A 20,105-nucleotide genomic window follows, 5' to 3' on the forward strand; every position below is an offset into this window, starting at 1 on the left:
ACCTGCTACCTATTTTATCATGATAAAAAGCAAGTAACATGTTAGAGCTCCCCTTCCCTTCCAATGTAGTTCCTAACTAATGAACATGGGAGTGAGTCTTCAGAATCACAACATTCTGTAACTCATCTGAAATTCACCTCAAGCAGAGGCCTGTACACTTAACTTCCCATCCAATCCTTAGCTGGGGCCCTTTGTATGGGGCTGAATTTCAACCAATGTAAATAAATAGTTGCAGTACTGATATTTGGATCAATTCACCACTGTTATGTATTCATTAAATGTTGTCATGTAAGGAAAAAAATAGTTTTGCTCTCTTAGAATGGACATGAACACTGCTCTTCCTTTCTGACCATGACTCCTCATTGAAGTGAATAGTCCTATATGGAGGTCAGAGTTTTGGAAACATTTCACTAATGCTGCCATAGTGATCTTGTTGTACAAGTCCGTATTATGAAAGTGAATTGAGGTGCTGAATGTTGAGAGCATAGAATGCGGTAAATGACATCATTATGCAATAGAATCCCTAGGGTCCTACTTTAGATGCAGTTGTTAAATATGCCACTTGAAGGGAGGAGCGCTTGTGCTTTTTGACCACTGATAGGCCTAAACCAAAACTCCTAATCTAAACGCTGCCTGAATTTCTGGGTATTTGAAATCTAAACCTGGATCTCTATTTTATGATTGGCTCTTATCTTTATTAATTAAAACAAAACTTCAGATTTAAATTCCCCTTTCTCAAGTTTGGGAATGTTTGAAATATAATCTAATTTTTGAAGCTTGTTCCCAGTGATAACGAAAACTGTTCCTTTCTTTTTAGGGGAACAAAATCCATTGATTTTATTACTGTTTATTAGGGCTGTCAAGCTATTAAAAATTAATTGTAATTAATCAAGCAATTACAAAAATTAATCACGATTAATTGCACTGTTAATAATATAATACCATTTGTTTAAATATTTTTGGATGTTTTCTACATTTTCAAATATATTGATTTAAATTACAACACAGAATACAAAGTGTACACTGCTCACTTTATATTTATTTTTTATTACAAGTATTTGCAGTGTAAAAAAAAAAAGGAAAAGTATTTTCAATTCACCTAATACAAGTACTGTAGTGCAATTGCTTTATCATGAAAGTTTAACTTACAAATGTAGAATTATATACAAAAATAAAACAATGTACAATTTTAGAGGCTGCAAGTCCACTCAATCCTATTTCTTGTTCAGCTAATCATTCAGACAAACAAGTTTGTTTACATTTGCAGGAGATAATGCTGCCCGCTTCTTGTTTACAATGTCACCTGAAAGTGAGAACAGGAATTCGCTTGGCATCACAAGGTATTTACGTGCCAGATGCACTAAAGATTCATATGTCCCTTCATGTTTCAACCACCATTCCAGGGGACATGGATCCATGCTGATGATGGGTTCTGCTTAATAACAATCCAAAGCATTACGGTCCGATGCATGTTCATTTTTATTATCTGAGTCAGATGACACCAGCAGAAGGTTGTTTTTCTTTTTTGGTGGTTTGGGTACTGTAGTTTCCGAATCAGAGTGTTGCACTTTTAAGACTTCTGTTTAGCATAATTGGCACATAAATACCTTGCAATGCCGGCTACAAAAGTGCCAAGCAAATGCCTGTTCTCACTTTCTGGTGACATTGTAAATAAGAAGAGGGCAGCATTATCTCCTGTAAATGTAAACAAACTTGTTTGTCTCTTAGCGATTGGCTGAAAAAGAAGTAGGACTGATTGGACTTGTAGGCTCTGAACTTTTACATTGTTTTGTTTTTGAGTACAGTTATGTAACAAAAAAATCTACATTTATAAGTTCCATTTTCATGACAGAGATTGCACTACAGTATTTGTATGAGGTGAATTGAAAATTATTATTTCTTTTGTTTATCATTTTTACTGTGCAAATATTTATAATAAAAATATACACTTTGATTTCAGTTACAACACAGAATACAATATATATGAAAATGTAGAAAAACATACACAATATTTTATAAATTTTAATTGGTATTCTATTGTTTAACAGTGCGATTAAACTGCAATTAATTTTTAAATAGCATTTTTTTTAGTTAATTGCGTGAGCTAACTGTGATTAATCGACAGCCCTACTGTTTATATATAAGTATTTCCTTAATGTTTCCACAAAGTAAGCCATGCTGCACAGATATTAATTTGCAATTACCTCAAAGAGAGATTGTCCTCCGCTTCAGACTTCTAGTCTCTTTCAGAGGGGAGCACAGCAGTGAATGGAAACATGCAGAGATCAAAAAGTCTTGCTGAAAGTCTACCCTTTTAAAAAAACAATTGCAATGCAGAAACTATTGTTTTTATTATGCCATATTCTTGCACCTTCTGACACTACAGTGTGTTTGTTTTTGTATTAATTAAACACTCACTTTAGAATTAGTCCTCAGAAATTTACAGCACTGGAGTCATACACAAGAAGACTAAAAAGGGGATCATATTTTCTAATAAAGTTAGTAGTTAATGAAGCAGAAAACAGTTATTAAATAACTTCTTATTCTGGTTAGTGCTGCAGAGACAAGATGAAGGAGCTGTTTTACACTAGAACTTCTGAATTATGAACACCTCAGGAATGGAGGTTGTTTGTAACTCTGAAATGTTCATAACTCTGAACAAAACGTTATGGTGGTTCTTTTAAAAGTTTACATCTGAACATTGTACTATGATGAAACAAAATGCTGCTTTCCCTTTATTTTTAGTAGTTTATGTTTAACACGGTATTGTACTGCATTTGCTTTTTTTTTTCTTCCCCTGCTGCTTGATTGCGTACTTCCGGTTCTAAATGAAGTGTGTGTTTGACTAATCAGTTCGTAACTCTGGTGTTTGTAACTCTGAGATTTTACTGTATATTCCTCTTTGGGCACCAGCAAAAGAATTGCTCACTATGGTCAGAGTAGTTACACACCTGTTCAAATTAGCTGAAGGCCCTGGGGTTGCACAGATGTTATTGAGGGCATAATTTGAAGACAATGGAGTTCTACATGGGTCACTGAGGGTACAATTTGGTTTGCAGAGCCTTTTCTACTGATGATGGTACAGTAGAAGGAAAGAATCCACCTTAACTCTCTGATTCTGGGATCAGCTTGCAAGGCTAGTGGTTTGAAAGGCCATGCTTTTACTTGTAAATGCAGAACATTTAATTGAAACAAAATAAACACGGAACCTATTGGTGCCATTTTTATGTTGTTGCTTTTCAGAGTACAACTGCAGTGGAAAGATTACAATTTAGGGACTGGGAATGGGAGACTAAACTTTTCATACCTCTATGTTTCCAGCTCAAATCCTAAATGACCCAATTTTAAATCCATTTTCTAGCTGTTGGGTGACCTGTGTGAAATGGTTTTGTGTCCTCAATATAGTTTCTAGTGGATAAAGAAAAGCCTGTCTCAAAGGAAAATAACTGACACTATCTGCAGAAAGCCAAAAAGAGAAGGCAATGAGAGTAAACTGCCCTCTTACCCCTTTAAAGCAGTTCCTCAGGTCAGGGCTGAGGACACTGGTGGGGGTCATGTGGGGAAGCTTGCACTGCCGCTGTTTGTTCTGTACCTCTTCTGGGGATAATCACATGATTTCATTCTCCTGAGAGCTCAGGCTGGTTGAACTCTCAGAGTTAATTGTCAGGAGTGTTAAATTCAGTAAAAGAAAATGCTGCTTCTTACAGGCTAAGAATTTATATCAGAAGTATTGGACTAAGAGTTAGTTTTTCCAGATGGATTAAACCTGTGACGCCAATAGAACACATTTCACTTCTATAGCACCTTGCATTTGAGGAGCTCAGAGTGATTTACAAACATTAATGAACTTACTCATTAGTTATAGCCTGTTGTGAACCTATCATCTCCATAGTACAGAAGAGGAAACTGAGGAACAGAGAGATTTACTGATTTAATCTCATAACAGATCCAAAAAGAACCCAACACTCCTGACTCCCAGTCCTCTATTTAATCACAGAGTAACACCATCTCCATTGTGACCAATCAGCTGCTTAAAGGACAAGATCGCATTTGATTCTCAGGGATGCTCAGGTATTCAAATGAATCCTAATACTTATGCAGGAAGTCCCCCTCAAACACAATCTCGTCTTACCTAAAATATGTTTTCCTTTCTTTTAAAGCTGGGTTACCAGAACTGGAAGTATATATGACCCCTGTAAAAGCTCACCTACTAGGCAAGACAGGTTCTGTGAGAGGTAACAACAAGGGTGCTGAGAGACATTGAACCAAACTGTAAACCCTATATATAAGGGAGGCCATGTCAGCACCCCTCAGACCCCTAGTTCCAGCACCTATGGGTAACAACCATTCCTGGTTTATGCTGATCAAGGGTAGCATGTGTAAAGATTTCTGTGCTTCTTTCTGATTTATCATTGTTTTTTATTTTCCTTCTAGCCTTGGCTATCTTTGGTACCTCTGTGCTGTAAACATTTGAACAGCATACTGAAGAAATAAAATGTTATGTACTGTAAAAAGTAAGCAATATTAGGATTAATATTTTTCTTAATTTCTTATTTATCCTTGATTTATTTGGTGGTTAAATCTATGTTAGTACTACATATTTTGGATAAATTCTGTTTATAAACTGGAAGGAGGTGTGCAATTTGCTGCACAGGAGAAGGATGGTCTAATGACTGAAGGTACATTCTTAGGAGTCAGGAGATCTGGGTCCTAGGCCTGACTTTGCTATAGACTTTCCTGTATAATCTAGGGCCAATCACTTACTTCTGTGTGGGGATAATTCTCCACTGAATTGAACCTTGTGCAAATTAAGTTGATATGAGATCACAACAGTAGTACTTTGCTCAAGCACAAATGGCTACTTGAGGTGCAAGGCAGTAGAGAATCTGAGTCAGATTCCTGTGTACTATCTTTGAAATGGGCCAATAATGTATACATACCTCCCTGTATTGCTGTGAAGCATTAGATTCTTCTACCATAGTGACGAGTGCAGTGACTGGGTATTTTTACAAAGCATCCTGAGCTTCTTGTGACAGGTGCTATACATTATTTTTTATTAATAGCAATAGCGTGGGTTGTAAAGAATTGGCTCCATATCCTGCCTTTGATTTTTCCACAAAGCTCCTGTTGCCTTGGGCGCCTGACCTTGGTGAACAGTGTGATGTTGCTTGTGATAATGCAGCGCTTATATTTCGAAAAATAACTCTTAAAAAAACAAAGAGCAAATGGTTTTCTTGCATTAGCAGAGTGAGTCATGCCCAGCCCAGGGGGGGAGCTTCACCCAGGCACTTGCTAGTTTTATCTCACTGCCAGCAGCAGGCCTCTCTCCAGGCCGGCATCCCCAAGGGGCCGCTTTCACTTTGTGATTGCCTCCCGCACCGTGCCCAGCCACACTATGTGTGGACAAGAGCCTTGCACCCATGTTGCCGGCCTGGTCTTGCCCCCACTGAAGTGCATGGGGGCAGGATGGGGCCCACGTTGCCAAATGGCTGTCATGGGGGCTCCAGCCCTGACCAGGGCACGGCCAGCCCCTGCCACCCGCTGCCACTAGGCAGTAACCGCCTCCCCTCCCCCCGCAAAAGCATCTCTTGCCCTGCGCCCTGCTGCGGGCTCGCGTCTCCGGCTCCGCTCCCCGCCCGTGCAGCGAGGCCAGAGGTGGCGGGAGCAGCAGCAGCAGCGCGGCGCGCGTGTTGTCCCGGCCGCTGCCTCGCCGGGGCCTGCGGGGTTCGGCCCCGCGCCGCTGTGCGCGCCCGGCGGCAGCATGCCGAGCAGGGCGGGCCTGGGCACGGCGCTGAGGATGGCTCTGCAGAGGAAGTCCAGGATCCATTCCGCGGCTGGTAAGGGAGGATGCCCAGCAGCCTGGGGCGCCGGGTCTGGCGGATGAGGGGGAACCTCCCCATGTTACCTAACCCCGGCCCCGCCCGTCGCGCCGCAGCTGCCTTGTCCGCCTCCTCTTGGCCGATGGGGGGGTTGGTTTGTTTTTAATATTCTGCTGCTTGACGTTAGCTGTCAAGCTAATTTATAGCGGTTGCAAATTGAATGACACGCAGCAGCTGCGGGAATCCTGTTCAGGCTTAGACAACCCCCTTCTACACCTCCCGGCAGCCAATGTGGGCATTGATTCGGGGTACAATCACCTCCCCTTTTGGTGGGGGAAAGGATGGGAGAAGCCACAGTTCTCCCCGGAGCAGAGGTTTCGTGGTTTGCTTTTACTGCCGTCTGCCGGCTGGGTGCTTTTGTTTGGTCCGATGCCGTGTTGTTGCATATGGGACTTGTGCAAGGGCTTGCTGCAGTCTGCAGAGCTACGAGCAGGTCACCGCGCTGCAGGGTCGGGTGGGTGTGTAATAGCCTCCTCGCTGCACACAGTATGAACACACACGCGTCACACACACACACTCCGACAGGTCTGCACAACACACAAATACACATGCAACACAAAACAATACACTGGCGCTCGCATACCGAGAACACGTAAATCGTACATACGAACACAAAATCACACAAACAACACATCTGCACCAACACAAAGTCTGCGCAAACATACACATGATGCATATGAGCTTTAGTAACCTGACTTGTCTTTCATAACGATGATCCCTCCCCGTGTACACTATGAAGCCTGAGTTAAGCAGTGAGTGTAGAGAATCTGGGGCTCATAGAAAGGGTGCTGCCCTCTAGGCATAGCACAGCTAAGGACATGTTCTCTAGGTTCAGAAGCTGTGTAATCAGTGCCCCCCTCTCTGTTTTTGATGGTTGTAGGCAGAGGAATTCCTTATGCACCTATAAAATTGTTTTATTTCCTGGAGTCTGGAGCGGGGGTGAATGTGGTTGCATTAAAACTCTGATCATGATTGGAGAAATCTTAATGCAGGCATTGGTCAATAAAGGGAAGGGACAGCAGTTATGGGAACTTCACTTGTGCCTTAGTCTAGCACAGGGGTGGCCAACCTGAGCCTCACAAGGAACCAGAATTTACCAGTGTACATTGCCAAAGAGCCACAGTAATAAGTCAGTAGCCTGCATCTCTCCTCCTCCCCCCCCAGCTCCCAGCGCCTCCCACCCACGGGCAGTTCCGCTGATCAGCGCCTCCCCGTCCCTCCCTCCCTGCACTTCCCGATCAGCTATTTCGTGGCGTGCAGGAGGCTTGGGAGGGAGGAGGAGCGAGGGCACAGCAGGCTCAGGGGAGGGGGCGGGAAGCGTGGAGTGGGGGCACGGCCTGTGGCAGAGCCAGGGTTGAGCAGTGAGCACCCCTGGTACATTGGAAAGTTGGCGCCTGTAGCTCCATCCCCGGAGTCGGTGCCTATACAAGGAGCCGCATATTAACCTCTGAAGAGTTGCATGTGACTCAAGAGCCACAGGTTGGCCACCCCTGGTCTAGCAATTCACTTGCATATGATGGAAGTCAACTTTATTGCAATATGCCATTGTATATGACTGTAGGATTGCCTAGCAGTGGATTATAAAGTTTTCTAAAATGTCCATGTAGGTGAATTCCTTCAGTCTGCTTCATAAGAAAGTAGAGGACACTTGAATAATTTGGGGTGAAATCCTAGCTCAACGGAATCCAATGAAAAGATTCCCATTCTGACCTCACTTATGCCAGTCTTACTGTATCATATAACTTCAATAGCCTCAGTGGAGGTACTTCTGATTTAATCTTTATCTACACCCAGGTTTAAACTGGTGGAACTTTTATGTCAGGACAAGGCTTTACACTGGTGTGAGAGCAAAATTAGGCCTTGTCTGCACTACAGAGTTTTGTTCACAAAAGTCATCCGATGAAGTGGGTATTCACCCATGAAAGCTCATGCTCCCAAACGTCTGTTAGTCTATAAGGTGCCACAAGACTCTTTGCTGCTTTTGACAGAACAGTGGAGGAGTACACACTACAATGCTTTCTCTGTTGACAAAAGTCTCTTCCTTTGCGGATAAAATAAAACCACCATGATGAGAGATGTAGAGCTTTTTGCGGCAAAGTTAGATAGACAAAGTGTCAATGTAGACACTGCGCTTGATTATGTTGCTGTAAATGACGTCCAGGAGGTGTCCCACACTGCCTGTCCTGACCACTCTGGTCAGCAGTTCGAACTCCGCTGCACTGCAGCCAGGTCACAAGCATCCGCCCCCTCCCTTTTAAAAGACAAGAATTTTTTGAAATTCCACTTTCTGTTTGATTGGCGTGGAGAACTCATATCACATCTTCTCAGCTGACCATGGTGGGTCCACACAGCCAACACTCTCCTGCTTGGAGCTCACCTGAGTTGTTGGATCTGCGGGCGCTGTGGGGAGAGGAGGCTGTGCAGTCCCAGCTCCACTCCAGCTGTAGGAACTTCAATATCTATGGTCAGATTTCTCGTGGCATGTTGGATAAGGGCTACAAATGGGACACACATCAGTGCCGTGCAAAGATAAAGGAGCTGAGGCAGGTGTACCAGAACGCAAGGGAGTCAAACCGTAGCTCTGATGCTGCATCAAAGATCTGACGCTTCTATAAGGAGCTGGGTGCCATCCTTGGGGGCAACTCCACCTCTACTACCAAGAGCCCCAGGGATACTTCAGGAAGGCTGGAGACAGCGGACAGCAGTCTCAACCCCAAGGACAAAGTGGTGGACGAGGAAGTGGAGCTGGAGGACAGGATGGGACAGGTGACGTCCAGTACTGAGGCGAGCCAGGACATCTTCTTGACCCTGGAGGGTTTGAGCCAGTCCCAACAGTCTGTTTCTGGCGTGCATGATGCAGGAGCGGGGGGCTCTGGTAAGTGATCTTTTTGAGTTGATGCTGCTTGGTTATATGAGGTAGAGCTGTCCTTTGCTTTGTTTTATGCTAGAAGTGGGTTAAGGGATAGAAATGTACAAGACTAGCTGTGTTTCCCTGTGCTTCACATTCCCCTGTGCAACTACGCAGTGGGGCAGAACGATGTGTTAATGCACAACAAAATTTAACGGGAATCCTCCAGGACAGTGGATCTCAAACTGTGGGTTGGGACCCCAAGTGGGTCATGACCCCATTTTAATGGGGTCGCCAAGGCTGGTGTTGGCCCTGGGCCCCAGCAAGTCTGAAGCCCAACCCCACCGCCCTGGGCTGAAGTCCAGGCTCCACTGCCTAGAGCTAAGGTTACACGCCCCCTGCCCAGGGCAGAAGTCATTGGGCTTCAGCTTTGTGCCCCCCAACCAGGGGTGGCGGAGCTCAGGCAGGCTCGGTCTTCGGTCCCCCTCTCCTGGGGTCATGTAGTAATTTTTGTTGTCAGAAGGGGGTGACGACACACTGAAGTTTTGATAACTGTCCCTAGTCGCTTGCAGTGATCCTGTTAAAAAAACACCAAGACCCTTTTCCCCATCTTGAGGCCCTCCCCAACCCCCGGCCGAACTCACCATATGTAGGGCATTTGCTGAGCTGTGTGCTTGCCAAGGGACAGTGAGAAAGAGGTGTATTTTATTATTATGATTCGATGCTGTGAGTGCAGTAACAGTCATGCTTCTATTTATTGTTTCTTGTGCTTCTGCAGATGTCGCCTTCAGGGAAACCCCCTACACACCGGTGGAGCTCTTCTGCCACATAAGGAAGTGACCGAGGTGAACAAGGACATGTTTCAGGAGATGCACCAATCCTCTGATGACGCAAAACAAGAACACAGGATGTGAGAGAGACAGTTAATGAGAATTTGAAAATAGATAGGCAGGAGAGGAAGGAGAGCCAGAAGCAAATTTTAGTGGGCTAGGAGTAGATGATAAAAGTGATGGAGGAGGAAACAGAGATGTTGAAGTCCCTAATTGCGCTGCAGGCAGAATATGTGAGTTCTCACCCCTATAGCCCATCCAGAACTGCTTGGCTTGCCCTCCCCAAACTCCTCCCACACATTCCTTGCAGCTTTTCATCCTGTCCCAGTACCCTGTTCACTCCACCCCTTCGGATAGCTTCCAAAATGCTACCTGGAGTTACACACAGCTATGAGAGACTCCATCAGGAGAGTGTCCTTCACTGTTATCTCCTTTTCCAGCAAGGATTTTCTGTGTGTTGTTAATTGGTATTTAATAAAAAAATACTCTCTGAAAGATAATCAATCTTTATTTGTCTCCTACACATGGTGGTTGCTACTGGAATTAATACACAGTGGCAATTGGTACATTTGCAGACTACAAATCGCAGGAAGCAATCATCAAAATTTTCATGCAAGGCAGCAAGTTAACAAAGCATAGCAGAAGGCTTTATAGAAGGACACATTACTGGAGCTCATTGTCAAAATGGTGCCTCAAAGTCTCCCTGATTCAAATAGCCCCCTGTTGTGCCCCTCTAATAGCCTTGGTGTCTGGCTGCTCAAAATCAGCTGCCAGTGATCTGCCTCCACGCTCCACTCCGGGGGAAACTTTTCACCGTTACAGAGTAGTAGCCATGTTAGTCTGTATCCGCAAAAAGAATAGGAGTACTTGTGGCACCTTAGACTAACAAATGTATTGTAGCATAAGCTTTCATGGCCCACAAAAGCTTATGCTACAATACATTTGTTAGTCTCTAAGGTTCCACAAGTACTCCTATTCTTTTCACCATTAGCCTCACAAATATTATGTAGCACACAGCAGGCTGCTATGATCATAGAAATATTTTCCTCACTTAGGTCTAACCTGCTATAAAGGGAGTGCCAGTATGCCTTTAAACTGTCAAATACTCGTTCAACGGTCATGCTGCACCTGCTCAGCCTATTGTCGAAGCGCTCCTTGCTGCTGTCCAGGTTTCCCATGTAAGGTTTCATAAGCCATGGGAATAAGGGGTACGCTGGGTCTCCCAGGATCACTATGGGCATTTCAACATCCCCCACTGGAATCTTCTGTTCTGAAAAGAAATTCCCTGCTTGCAGCTTTCTGTACAGGTCAGTGGTCCTGAAGATGCCTGCGTCTTGCACCTTCCCTGACCACGCCACGTTGATATCAGTGAAACCACCACGGTGATCCGCAAGTGCATGCAATACCATAGAGAAGTACTCCTTTCTATTGATGTATTCTATCGCAAGATGGTCTGGGGCCAAAATTGGGATATGTGTGCCATCTATCACTCCACCGCATTTAGGGAATCCCATTGCTGCAAAGCCATCCACTATTTCATGCACATTTCCAAGAGTTCTTTGTAGTAGATGCAATTAATGGCCCACATACTTACATTAACACAATCCCAGCAGTCAGCTTCCCAACTCCAAACTGATTTGTGACTGATGAGTAGCAGTCTGGAGTCACCAGCTTCCACACAGTGATTGCCACGTACTTCTCCACTGAGAGGGCAGCTCTGATTTTGGTGTCCTTGTGCCGCAGTGCTGGCGGAGCTCCACACACAGTTCCAGGAAGGTGCCTTTCTGCATCTGAAAGTTCTGCAGCTACTTCTTGTCATCCCAGACCTGTATAACAATCCGATTCCACCACTCAGTGCTTGTTTCCCAGCCCCAAAAGCGACAGTCCATTGCGTGCAGCTGCTCCATGAATGCCAAAAGTAATCTGGTTTTGTTTCTTTCCATGGCACACGGTAGGTCAAGCACCTTGGATTCCGGTTCAGATTGGGAGCCCATGATATCATAGAATCATAGAAGATTAGGGTTGGAAGAGACCTCAGGAGGTCATCTAGTCCAACCCCCTGCTCAAAGCAGGACAAACACCAACTAAATCATCCCAGCCAGGGATTTGTCAAGCCGAGCCTTAAAAGCCTCTAAGGATGGAGATTCCACCATCTTCTGAGGTAACCCATTCCAATGTTTCACCACCCTCCTAGTGAAATAGTTTTTCCTAATGTCCAACTTAGACCTCCGCCACTGCAACTTGAGAGTACTGCCCCTTGTTCTGTCATGTGCCACCACTGAGACCACCCCCCTTCAGGTAGTTGAAGGCTGCTATCAAATCCCCCATCACTCTTCTTTTCTGCAGACTAAATAAGCCCAGTTCCCTCAGCCTCTCCTCATAAGTCATGTGCCCCAGCCCCCTAATCATTTTCGTTGCCCTCTGCTGTACTCTCCCCAATTTGTCAACATCCTTTCTGTAGTGGGAAGCCCAAAACTGGATGCAATACTCCAGATGTGGCCTCACCAGTGCCGAATAGAGGGGAATCAACACTTCCCTTGATCTGCTGGCAACGATCCTACTAATGCAGCCCAATATGCCGTTAGCCTTGTTGGTAACAAGGGCACACTTGACTCATATCCAGCTTCTCATCCACAGTAATCCCCAGGTCCTTTTCTGCAGAACTGCAGCTTAGCTAGTCAGTCCCCAGTCTGTAGCAGTGCATGCGATTCTTCCGTCGTAAGTGCAGGACTCTGCACTTGTTCTTGTTGAACCTCATCAGATTTCTTTTGGGCAATCCTCCAATTTGTCTAGGTCATGCTGGACCCTATCCCTACCCTACCTGCTCATCATACTGCATGATTAGCTGCTTTGTGTTCATAACAGTGACCACAACAGTAGAGAGCAGTGCAGGATCCATCCTTTCAGGCAGAGATGGTGGGCGCACAGTGAACGGGTTGCTGAAAAGTGACATGAAACGTAGTCCGAAGCCCATGGAATGATGGGACAGAAAAGACTGCATCATGGGACATTGAGCCCACACCCATTATGCACTGTGATCCACTCTGCCTTCCCACAACTCCTAGCTGCAGAAGGTAGCAAGTTGCACAGTAGGATAGCTACTAACAATGCACTACTCTCTCTGTCGATGCTAGAGCACCAACTGTGGATGCGCTCCACTGACAGAAGCAGCGTTCTGTGAACATGCATAAGTGATGTAATTATGCCAGTTTTTGATTGTTGGTGTAACTCTGTAGTGTAGACAAGGCCTTAGATGCTATTTAGAAAAGTGACACAAAGGTTGCTTGCTGAAGAGCTACAAAGCATTACTATCATAATTGCTTGGTGAATGGGTCAATGACTTTTTATTATGAGTATTTATCTGGAGGATGACAGAAAACTTTGAGTAGCCACATGCACCTCTTTTTCACTAAATGGACTACACAATTTGCCCAGGAAAAGTTAACTCTGCTGAATGGAACCGGCTATGCGTTTTCACAGTCAGGAACTATCTGAGGATTAACTGAATTTCAGTTAACAACAGTCAGGATTAACTGAATTTCAAATTTGTTTGTGTGATGGCATTGCAAAATGCAGGGACCCTTTCAGAAGCGATGGGATGTGTGTGTGGGTGTATCTTTTTTAATATATGGTCTGGATCTGGTAACCCTGTCTTGATCCATTGCTATTCACACTTTCCTTAGTTATCACATTTCAGACCTTTTCCCTCTCACAGTTCAGCTTTGATAACAGACCATTTCCAACCTAAAAAGCACTGATTTTTATTTGCCTGTTGGTAAAAATCTAGCCTCATTTAGTTTTAAGGGAACTTTACCTATTTTAAGGAGTTAACTTTTAGTCTAGAATACTCTTATTTTGATTCTTACAGACCGTAAAGTATTCTCCCTTTTTTTGAGTGTTTCAGTGACTTATAAGTGGACAGTGTGAATCAAGTACATGCACTTTGAATCAATAGAAGATACCTATACTCTAAATTGAAACAACTTGATCTTGTTCTCTACTGCCTTGTAATGGGTATAGTCATTTGCACCTGTGCTAAGTGGGTGTAAAGCACAACCAATCTATTTGGTAGCATGAGTAGCACAGATGCAAATAACTACAGAGTGCCAGGCAGTGGAGGATCAGGCCCCATGAGTGCATAGCCCCTCCTGCCACTCAAGCAATTAGTCCTGTTGGCCAGTTATATGCATTTCTTTATTGATTTTTTATTTTTTTTACTTTGCATATCTAAACCCTAATTGCAATGATGCTGTACCAGTTAGATCAGATTGATTAGATTTAAATTATTCTCTAAGAAGCCGCCAACTCTTTGCTTTTGGAGCCACAGACATCAAAAGATGTACCTCTTCCTTTCCTTCCTGGCTCCTTAAGTTCACTAAAAATAAGCCATTGTCAATAATGCACTAGGTGGTTGCAAAACAGGGGTTTGGATTTTTATTTTTAGGTCAGTAAAATGTAGCGATAAAAAGGATTAAAAATATATATCCTGTTATCATCCTCTGTGGTCTGTCCCCACAATCTTCAGTGGGTATGACCAAAGTTGGAATAAACTCTGATAGAGAGGTGATTACAGTATCTCTTCTTAAGACTTTGAGAACTGATCTATAAATCTTGGATCTGTAGCACAAAACCATCATACTTACTGAAAATACTCCCCACCTCCTAGATTTCTTTTCTAAATATTTATTTCATTTGTTCATGTGAAGAATTTGGTCTTTCTTAATACAGTGGCCTAGAAACCTACTACATTCTGGTTGGTAAAGGTTGCTGCTCTTTACTTCACAAGAGAAATGCTGAGACTGATTATACTTAGATTGTAATCTCTTTTGGGCTGGCGACTATCTTTTTATTCTGTGTTTGTACAGCACCTAGCACAGTGGGGTCCTGGCACTGCCATAATACAAATAATTAATTCTAATTATGCACAAAGTTCTGCTAAATGCATATAGTAAAAGGCTGAAATAGAGAAACTTTGTTCCTCTAATTGCTTTCATTTATAGTCATCTTACAGATTACTTGTAATTCTAGTAGGTAAAATATTTTCAAATAGGAGTGTGATATTTAGGTTGACGTTGTCCCTTTTAGGAAATGACCTCACTAGCTCTTTTTATTGTGAAGAAATAAGCTTCAGAGATAAGCACGCTGAAGTCTGAGGCTAGGTCTTACTGCAGAGGTAACAAGTTATCTACTCTCAACTTGACTCTTCTTGAGTCCACATAGCTTGAGTGAAAGCAGCCACATTCGGTATGTCTATACTACTCAGTTAACCCTGGGCTTGAAGGTGCTTTAAGCCTGGGCTAGTTTATCCAACTGGAGGTGTGGGTAGACCCCAGACTCCACTTTAATGTGAACTGGAAACCATCCACTTTGCAGTGAGGACACAGATGAAATTACTTGGGTGCTGATAGTCCTCTAATGTCCTTCCCAAAATTCCCCGTTAAGGAAGACAAGTTCTCTTGCAATTGATACAAGATTCCTGGAGGAATTTGGCAGAAAGAACCATGGGGTATGCCTCTCCCCACCCCAGATGCACACAGGCAAGTGCAGAAATGGTGAGGACACAGTAATGTGGGTAGGGCTTTGCTGTGGGAACACTCACACCTAGGCTAGACTAACCCTGGTGCCAATCACTCAAGTTAACTATGCAGTGTAGACATATCCAGTGTGAAATAACACTCTAGCACAGTGGTTCTCAACCAGGGGTATGTGTACTGTTGGGGGTACGCAGAGGTCTTCCAGGGGATACATCAACTCATCTAGCTATTTGCCTAATTTTAGAACAGGCTACATAAAAAGCACTAGCCAAGTGGGTAAAAACTAAAATTTCATACAGACAATGACTTTTTTATACTCCTCTATATACCACACACTGAAATGTAACTACAATATTTATATTCCAATTGATTACTTTTATAATTATATGGTAAAATGAGGAAGTAAGCAATTTTTCAGTGATAGTGTGCTGAGACACTTGTATTTTTATGTCTGATTTTGTAAGCAAGTAGTTTTTAAGTGAAGTGAAACTTGGGGGTATGCAGACAAATCAGACTCCTGAAAGGGATACAGTAATTTGGAAAGGTTGAGAGCCACTGCTGTAGCAGCCAGGAATGATTGTGTTAGCAGTTGATAGGTTGTGCTCTCTTGAGCTGTAGCCTGTATCCCCTGGTGGGGCTAGCCAGCTCGAGTGAAAGGCACCAGCATACTTGAAGTAAGGATTTTTGTGTGTGGATGGGACTCAGGTTATAACTTAAGTTAGCTGCAGCATAGACAAATCCTTATAAAGTGGGTCTGCACGAGTACCAGTGGGAGTGTGAACTTCACTGCTATTAAAGTGAATAGCTCAATGGGGATTTCACGTGTGGACTGACTGCAGGAACAGGCTCCTAAAATGGTTAGCATTTTGAACTCCTAACCAAAGGCTCTGCTTTAGTTTGTGACTGAACGTTAACGGTCAGTTTTTGTGACTGCTGGGTCCAAATTTAGAGATGTGGGTTTTCCTTAGCATTGATAAGAGATATAGGTGCACCTCCAGAGAAGAATTTGTTGTATGCACGTTGCTTACCTATCACACTGATAGGTTGAGTAGAAATAATTAGGGATGACACATAATTTGGCAAGGAAATTCAAGACAAATAACACCCCCAGTGGAAGTACACGTGAACACACATATGCTTGAGCTGTCTGGTGGCAATTATATAAGTGTGGTTGAACTCTGCTTCTTCTTTTTATCCATGTTTAACTGGCACATTATTTAATATGATGAGCAGCTTATTCAATCTACATCAAAGGCCTGACCCCTATTCCATTAAGATCAATGAGAGTCTTGCCTGCTTTTAGTAATAACTGATGGTAAATTAACATATGATATGTTGCTTAGCGTGTTGTAATGGTGCACACTAGTGTCTTGTTTTATAATATCACAAAGGGTAACACAATGAAGTCCATTCTCATGCAACATGTGAGTTTACACAATTGTAACTATAAGGAGAGAAAAGTTGGTCTAGTGATTAAGGCACCAGCCTAAAACTTAGGAGAGTTGGATTCAATTCATAGTTCCACCACAGTCTTCTTGCATGACCGTGGGTTAGTTTTTCTGTGCTTCAGTTCCTCACCTATAAAATTGAGATGGTAGTACTTCCCTACCTCACAGGGGTGTTGTGTGTAGTACATTCAAGACTATGAGGTCCTCAGATACTATGGTGATGGGGGCTATATAAGTACCATAGATAGATAAGTACGTATAATTTCCACACAACTCTGAATAGAATATTCAGACACCTTATATAGTCCTTCCTCTGCTTTGGCTTTATTAGTAACTCAGATATAAACAGCCAGATGTACCACAGCCTAAGCTTTTCCCCTTAAGACTGGCTGTTCCTAGGAATTGTTTTTCCTGCAGGACCTCTCTGTCCCAGGCCCTAGTTTCTTATGTCAAGCTTGATAATTCAATGCCTTTATATTTTGGTTAGAGCTAGCAAGGCCCACCTGCTAGTAGGACTTAGGAGTTTATCTTCATGAAGGGCTCAAGCACCTAACAGTAGGATGGTTCCAAGGAGCCCTGCATCTCTGTATAAATACCTAGAATGTCAGCCATTTAAAACTGCCAAATAATTCATTTTCTGTAACGGAAAAACATTCTTTCCTACAGAAAGATCTTAGGAGATCAGGAAACTGTATTAAGGAAGTTTCCATTGTAGAACTGTTGTAAGCTTTTTTGTTGTAAGCAGGTTTAAAAGAAGTTGTATTCACCCGGGCTGTCAATAGAGTGAGGATTTTATATGTAAAGGCCCAAAGTTTCAAAAAAGCCAGTGTGCCTAATTTTTTTTGGATGTCCAACCTGAGACATTTTGGGTTTGTTGAGCTCCTGCAACTTCCACTGGCTTCAGTTGCAGTTTTGGGTACTCAGTACTTCTGAAAATTGTCCCCCAGGTGTCTCAAGTTGAGCACCCAGAAACTGCAGCACTCAGAATTAGTAACCATGTCTGAAATTTCAGCTTTTACACAAGATCTTTGCACTGTAGTGAAAATTTGCTGAGACACTATGGTCCACTGCACTAGCATAGCAGCCATTTTCAGTCCATTGAAGATGAGAATCCTCCTGTGCATCTGATAAGTTGAAGAGTTTAGCTAAAACTGCACTCTGTGCATCCCATGCAAGTTGGCACTCTTAGCCGGGCCTGTTTTCCCTTTGACCTTTCTCCTGTGAACTACCATTCCAAATGGCTCTCTCCAGAGAATTTTTATTGCTGCCAACCTACTAATTTACAGTACTGTCTTAAGCTCTTAGAACAGCTACATTGTCATAGAAATTTGTATTTGATGTTTCGTTTTTTCCTGTATCATGTTGCATTGTGGCATATTTGAATTAATTTTCACTAATATGTGGTAATGCAAATGTTAGAATACCAATTACTGACAATTATCTGCAGAACTTGAACAGCTGCTGTAGTGCCTGACCTCTGTGAATGAATGGGTAATCACTGCCCTTCTCAGCAGCACTATAAATGTTGCTGATAAAGTTGAGTGATTGATCTAAAAAAGGCATTAAAAAGTCAGTTGGGCATCTCTGCAGCAGCAATATCTTTCTTCTCCAGGGTCAGTCATTAATTAGATCTGACCTGTCCTTTTGATCAACATATATAAAGTGTTTTCCTTTCAGTTTACAATTACTGCATAATCTATTTCTTACCTGGCTGAGCCTTTTTGGAGGGATTGCAGATGATAATTTATGTGAGAGCATGAGACCGCTGAAAGCTTTAGATGAGCGGTTCTCAGCTAGAGCTGGTTGAAACTTTTTGGTTTGTTTTATTGAAAAATGGCCTTTTTTCCAAGATAATTTTCTGTGAAAAATTACTGATTTTAACTGTTGTGCCTTTTTTCAATAGTTTAACAAAAATCGTTGAAAATATCAAAATGGTTATCAACTTTTTTTGCCTTTCTGGTGATTGTCTAGTGATTTTGATTTATTGTCTAATGATTTTGATAAGGTTTTGTTAGAAATTGCAAAAAAAAAAAAACCAACAGAAAAAATATAATGTTTCAGTGTTGAACACTTCAACGTAAAAACAAGTTAAACATTTCCACTTTTTTTGGTAAAACTATTTTTGGAGTTTTCAGCCAGTCCTGTTCTCAGCCTTCTCCATACTGTGCCCCCCATGTCACTACAGAAAAATATTTCAGGACAACCCCTCTTACTCAGCCATCAACAAAGGGAGGGTCATCCCCATCCCCTGGACTTCTGTGAAAAACCCAGGGCATTGTGACCCCCCCCAGGTTGAGAACCCAGGCTTTATTTGAATCAGTAAATGTTGCCCAGCAAGATTTTTTTTTTTTTTTTAATAATGAGATCTAGTGTCTAGTTCAGGGAAGTAGATGACAGGAAGCAAATGTTCTATTGAAGTCAGTAGCAGAACTGCCACATGCAGCCCACCCTGTCCTAAAACGTGGCTTGGGGTTGCAACTCCAAGTTGAAGACAAAGCTGATTGAATACAGCTTTTATTGTTGAGGAACTCAAACAACAATATATTACTGTTAATTTCTCAGGGAAGAAGGAAACAATCATACAACTGGGTGTATCTATTTAAAATTCAGTGTACATATGTATGCTACTTAGATGAGGCCTCTGGCACCTAGGAAGTTTTCTAGATGGCCCTTGGTGTTGAAGTGTAGTAGCTCCTGCCTTCAGCAATAATAACAGCTACAGCCAGAAGAAATGAGGAAAAGAAAGTAGAGGTAAAAATCGGTTTCCATATATCCTATGGCGGATTGCTTGGATTGCTACTGAGAACAGTCTGAACACCATCAAATCACGATTGGTTCAACAGCAAAAAGGCTTGTGGATTATTTTTATATTTCCATTCCTCCCACCCCCTACCACCTCCCTTCATGTACTATGTTTTCAAAAGTTGGGTTGTTTTTTTTAAAGTCCAGTTGTAAGAGCATGGAAACCATTGGATCAGGATATCACTGCAAAGTAGAGGTGAATGGGACTTTACCTCCCAAAGCAGAGGGGGGATTTATCCATGATGTTCAAGATACCAGGTCAGAATTGAGCATAGCTCCATTGACCTCAGTGATCCTATGCTGATTTACACTAGCTGAGGATCTGTCCCAGTGGATCAGGCTCTCATTTACATTTGTGTAAATCAGGATTAACTCCACTGAAGTCAGTGTAAAACTGGTGTAAGGGAGAGGAGAATAAGGCCCTGTAACTCTTTAGAGAAAATTGACCTGTGCACAGGGCTGCCCAGAGGGGGGAGCAAGTGGGGCAATTTGCCCCAGGGCCCCACGAGAGTTTTTCGGGGGCCCTGGAGTGGGGTCCTTCACTCACTCTGGGGACCCCAGAAAACTCTTGCGGGGCCCGGAGCCCCCAGAGCTGCTTCTGCTCCAGGTCTTCGGCGGTAATTCGGCAGCGGGGGCCCCCCACTGTGGGTCTTCGGGGCACTTTGGCGGTGGGTCCAGGGGCGGAAGGACCCCCCCCGCCGCCAAATTACCGCCGAAGCGGGGGCCCCCCGCCGCCGAGGACCCCAGGCCCCCTGAATCCTCTG

General features: G+C 43.2%; 1 protein-coding gene across 1 annotated transcript in view; it reads left to right on the forward strand.

The window, feature by feature from the left end:
• Positions 1 to 5,746: 5,746 nt before the first annotated feature.
• The window catches only part of ATP8A2 (ATPase phospholipid transporting 8A2), a 637,783-nt gene continuing 623,424 nt past the window's right edge, over positions 5,747 to 20,105 (forward strand). The window contains exon 1 of the mRNA XM_045017301.1: positions 5,747 to 5,837. Coding sequence (XP_044873236.1) covers positions 5,762 to 5,837 — 76 coding nt within the window. The 5' untranslated portion in view covers positions 5,747 to 5,761. The remainder of the gene's footprint in view (positions 5,838 to 20,105) is intronic.

The sequence above is a fragment of the Mauremys mutica genome, chromosome 1 (assembly GCF_020497125.1).
Source record: "Mauremys mutica isolate MM-2020 ecotype Southern chromosome 1, ASM2049712v1, whole genome shotgun sequence".
Lineage (NCBI taxonomy): Eukaryota > Metazoa > Chordata > Testudines > Geoemydidae > Mauremys > Mauremys mutica.